Below are 5,074 nucleotides of genomic sequence, written 5' to 3' on the forward strand. Positions count from 1 at the left end.
AAGAAGGGTCTTTTGGCTTCAGGATAAAGCACATGTGAAATATTGAGAGAGCTTAACAAGCAAAATAAAATTTCAGCTGTAGAGATGAGTTCAGCTTGGTTCAGTTTGTTTTTAATATTCTAATACCCTGTTTGCTCCAGGGTAGCGATGGATAAGTAGTTCTTAGCTTGCAAATCAGGGTGCCTGAAAATGGCTTCACTTAACATATATGAACAAGGGATGCTTTAAAGACTACTTAAGTATGACCAGATTAAATTGGAATCTAAGAATAGATGCCTAATGACATTTCCTAGACTAGAGAGAGGAAAAGGGGAGGGATCAAAAGAGCCACTGATGTTTTCTCACAGATGCTTATTTTGTGTGATGGCTCACCAGTTCAGCTTGTTGCATCTCATCGCCCATGTAGTTCTAAGTCCTGGTTTATTGTTTTTCAGTGCATTCCCTCGTGAGCTGAAGGAGGTATTTGCATCTTGGAAGCAGCAGTGCCTGAGCAGGGGCAAGCAGGACATCAGCGAACGCCTGATCAGTGCCTCCCTCTTCCTTCGCTTCCTGTGCCCTGCCATCATGTCCCCCAGCCTCTTCAACCTCATGCAGGAGTACCCGGACGACCGGACATCGCGCACACTCACGCTGATTGCTAAAGTTATTCAGAATCTCGCCAATTTTGCTAAGTAGGTGGTGGCGATAAAAGTGAAATCTGTGCCTCTGGGGTGCAAGTCACTGCAGGTTCCTGTGGAGCAAGGAGAGCCCTGCTTGGTGACCCTGTTTGCAGACAGCTGATGCTCTGGCAAATTGAAGTCGCCTGTAGAAAAGAAGGAAACTTCTCACTTACATGTGAATGTTGTTCCCCTTCAGACGCCTCAGCACTGAGCCAGATAAAGTCTGCTTTTCACATGCAGATTTGAGCTGTGCTGAATTCGCTAGAGGGGACAGGTATAAAACCAAGACATGCATTAGCATGTCAGTGTGTATGCTATTTCAAAAGAAAAAAAAATCCTGTTCCCACTAAGGATCATGGTTTTCCTCCTTTTTTCTTTCCAAATTCCAAGCTGAATGATACACAGGGCATGGCATGCCTCTTGCAGAGGAGGGGATGCAGAGAAGGGGAGAAAAGGGATGTCTGTGGGAGGGAGGGGGGAGAGATGTGTTGAGTCTTTGATCATAATATGTACAGTGATTCAGTAGTATTTAAACTCCAAGAAAGCTGTGGATTTCTTGGTCCTTTTTTTTTTACTCCCAGAGTAAATCTTCAGAAAGTCAGGTCTAAAGTCTAAGCGATAAAGTAATTGTCTGTAAGCACTTGTACACTGTGTTTTGTATGGAGGCTGTTAACTGGGTTTCCTCCCCTCCCCTTTCTTGCAGGTTTGGTAATAAGGAAGAGTATATGGCCTTCATGAATGACTTCCTGGAACATGAATGGGGAGGAATGAAGCGCTTTCTCCTTGAGCTCTCTAATTCCGATAGCGTCTCAGCCATGCCTGGATTTGAGGGCTACATCGACCTGGGCAGAGAACTCTCAGTTCTGCATTCCCTCTTATGGGAGGTTGTGTCCCAACTTGATAAGGTAAAGCAGGCTGGAGGCCCGAGAGGGTGAATCCGGCGATTGTGTCGCAGCAACAGCAAACACTAGGAAACATCAAGGGAGCAGCTGAAGCCTGCTTTGGGGAGAACTTACTTGACAGCTTTTGAGAGGAATGTTTGAGAGCTGTGTTTCACAGTTGTTCTTTCAATGATTTCAGATCAGGGCCTAAAGCAGGACATGTGAAGTTGTTGGGCATCAGCAGTAATCAAACACTTTGGAGAGTCTTAAATAAGGACAGCTCTTAAATGGTGGAGAGGGCAGTGCTTAAAAGTAGACCTGGGAATCCCCGAGCGGCCAATCCTTTCTCATAAGTGAGCTGGGAAAAAGGGAGGGTGTTTGGACAGAAAAGGCAAACGCTGCAGTGCCCTTTTTGATGCTAACAGAGGTACTTTGCTGCACACCAGGTCCTGCCCTGCCCAGCTCTGATGGAGGAGTGTGGTGGCCAGGCTCTCGTTAAAGACCTGATCCAAAGCCTGCTGGGATGTTCTCATCTCTGCAGTTTTTGGATTCGTTTTTAGTCTACAAGAGGATGCCTTGTAAAAACCTGATTCCACCTTCAGTTTTATCCTGTAAAAAAACAAAACAAAAAAGGCAAGATGCTTTCATCACCAACAATAAGCGCTGCTTCCATTTAGCTATAGGAGGAGAGTCAGTACTTTGCTTCTCCTTAGCTGTGTGGCTTTGCAGGATCCAAAATCGTTAAGGACAGCGAAGGTAGTTGATAGAGCTAGAAAAGCTGTGCTGTTAGTCATTATTTTTTTGCAAGTGCTTGGAACTGTTCCACATTTCAACTTTTAGAGGTGCATTAGTTTGTCCATATTCCATTTGTATTCTTCTTTCTTTTGAAATTGGAGAGGTGAGGTGAATTGCAACGCACTCTTAATACTTCTATTGCATTAAAGTTTGTCAAAATACTTATTTGTAGGATATCTGTTTTCTCACAGTACCTTATTTAAAACGGAAAACAAAAAACTGAGCTTGTTGCTTTAGGGTACATTGCAATGTCCTTGACTTAAAAAGGCAATATACATTAATTATAGTTAATCATAGTTTGATAACAATTTCTAGTCTTGTTTTTCCGTTTCCCTCGTACATGCACACCGTGCACATTCAAAATGTCACAGGCAGCAAAGTCATCTATAAAGACAGTTCAACAGCCTCAGAAAAACAGGCACAGGGAGCACTCAGGAGACTCGATCCTTTGTTTCTACAGATCGGGGTAGACCTACCAGTGCAGGGAACACTGCCATCCCCCTGCAGCTGCTCAGGTCTTGGGCCAAAAGAGAAACCCAGCTCTAGTCTTTAGAACTGCAAACAGATCTTTGGGCTTGGTGTTAGTTACTGTGAGCTGCTGTCTGAATGCAGCCATCGGAAATGTCCTGGGCAGCAAGCAGAGAGAGGAGCCAGACCTGGATAAACCAGCGAAGCAGATTTGCTTTGCCCTCTCTGTAGGTTGAGGTGCATGGATCTATCCTAATGGGCTCTTGGGAGCCTGGTACAGTGGTTTGCTAAAAAGAGAATTGAGGGGTAAAGTTACATTGTAATACGGCTTTACTGTAGGTAATGACTGGGAAACGATGAGAGAAGTCACCTCAGAGATTTTAATAGACACAGAAGAAGTGCTCTACAGCAGTGTCTGTAAAGAGGCCTTTCACTGGAGCCAAACTGACTGGATGCCTGCTTACAGGAAAAATAAGAATATCTTTGGAAAGAACGTTATCTTTTTAGCAGAGTTTTACTTTTTATAAACCTCCAGCTCTTTCACCTTCTTCCTGCAGTCCCAAGAAGGGCTGAAGGTGCCTTGTAGATGGTATAAACAGCAGGGACCCAAAGAGGGCAGAAAGATAAAGAGCCTGACCGAGCAGCCTTCCTTGCTGGAAGGGCAGCTGCTCTTATCCTAGGCCTGGCCAAGCTGAGCCAACGTGTAATGGAACAAGCAGCTACACATTTAATCCCAGGCTGATGTGATAATGTTGGGTTCATTGTTTTCATGCAGTTACTTTTCACTTTTAGGTAGGGAAGAAATGCCTTATATTTTGATAGCAGGGTGCTACAGAAGATGGCATCAGCGTAGGGTGCCAAAAGCAAAAGGCTTACGAAATGGAAACCTTCCCTTTCCCCATCTCCGTTCACCCTTGCAATTCTCTCATGACCCCCCTGAATGCCGCATCCCCTTGTCTGTTGGCATGCATTTCCTTTACCACGTGACACCCTTTGCCTGGACAGCCCCCGCCACGAGCTGAACCTGTAGTCTCTGAATGCCCTTTAATGAGTAGGTACCATAGTTTTCACTTTGACCTCACCCACCCTGGACTTAGTTTGCTTTGCATGATAGTTTTGCATTGGAATGGCAATAGTTTTGTTTTATTGAGCATGATTTTTATTTTTGGGGGTCAATCCTAATTTCTTTTCTATTTCCTTTTCTTTCCTCAATGTCTGCTGCACCCCGTTTCGTCTCCTCCATCCATCTCGTCGCCGTGGTTACGCTGCTCCGTAACACTGCATTACGGTCCTGGCACACCCGCACACAACCACCCACCCTCCTTCCTCCACCTCCACCCCTCCGCCTCTGTGCATCGTTATCAAAAAAAAAACCAAACACACAAAACTGGCGGATGTCGCGGTGCTTGTTGTCCAATTAGGGTGAAAATTCCTTCCTACAGGCGACCATGGCAAAACTGGGACCTCTTCCTCGTATTCTCAGCGATATCACCAGATCAGTGACCAACCCTACGCCCATACAGCAGCAGCTGAGGCGTTCCACTGAGCACAGCTCTAGTCCAAGCGTCAGTGGCAGTCTCCTCTCAGGGCTTCAGAAGATATTTGAGGACCCCACTGATGGGTATGTAACAGCCAGAGCTTGAGGGAAGATGTGGGATGAGGGGGTTGTTAAGCCTGTTAAGAGTTGAGTGCTTCATCCTCTGATCTGTCTGCCCAGGCCAGCTGTAGGAGCAGGCCTCTGTCACGGGGAATACGCAGTCCCAGTGAGAGGGTGCACAGGCACCGGAGACGTGAAGCTGTTGACTTACCTAGAGCTCAAACATCTCTTGGGGAGTCAGTGCCTTCAGCTGCTAAAAAACTCTTGCAGTTTACTGCCAGTAGAAGTGTGCGGATGTGTGGTCAGCCATAATGTTTGCTTCCGGTGACCAGGCCACGTATTTACTGCTAATGAAAAAATTGGGCTGTTACCAGTGGAACAACAAAAGTGGCCCCTCCTCTGCCGAGTGCAGCATTTCTCACACCGCAGTAGCTGTTAACCTGAAGCAAAATGCTGCGATATGGCAGAACTGCCAAAGTGCTTGGATGCTGTGGTCTCAGAGTAGTGTCTGTGCTGTCAGGTGTGAGGGCCAGTTTTGTCACGTGGAAGTGTCTGCCCTCTGAGCTTACCCCTAGGTCTAGAGGAGCCTTCCCACGACTCGCATTGAGTCTTCAGAGCCCCGCAGTACATAATGCTGGTGAATGGTTAAATGGGATTGGAACCGCTCTGAAGTC

General features: G+C 46.2%; 1 protein-coding gene across 1 annotated transcript in view; it reads left to right on the forward strand.

Moving 5' to 3' along the window:
• Positions 1 to 434: 434 nt before the first annotated feature.
• LOC104539054 (ras GTPase-activating protein nGAP-like) overlaps positions 435 to 5,074 on the forward strand; it is a gene marked incomplete at both ends in the record, with an annotated part of 5,798 nt that continues 1,158 nt past the window's right edge. The window contains 3 exon segments of the mRNA XM_010182480.1: positions 435 to 671; positions 1,363 to 1,564; positions 4,225 to 4,424. Of these exon segments, the coding sequence (XP_010180782.1) occupies positions 435 to 671; positions 1,363 to 1,564; positions 4,225 to 4,424 (639 nt within the window).

The sequence above is a fragment of the Mesitornis unicolor genome, unplaced genomic scaffold (assembly GCF_000695765.1).
Source record: "Mesitornis unicolor isolate BGI_N332 unplaced genomic scaffold, ASM69576v1 scaffold28484, whole genome shotgun sequence".
NCBI classification, from domain to species: domain Eukaryota; kingdom Metazoa; phylum Chordata; class Aves; order Mesitornithiformes; family Mesitornithidae; genus Mesitornis; species Mesitornis unicolor.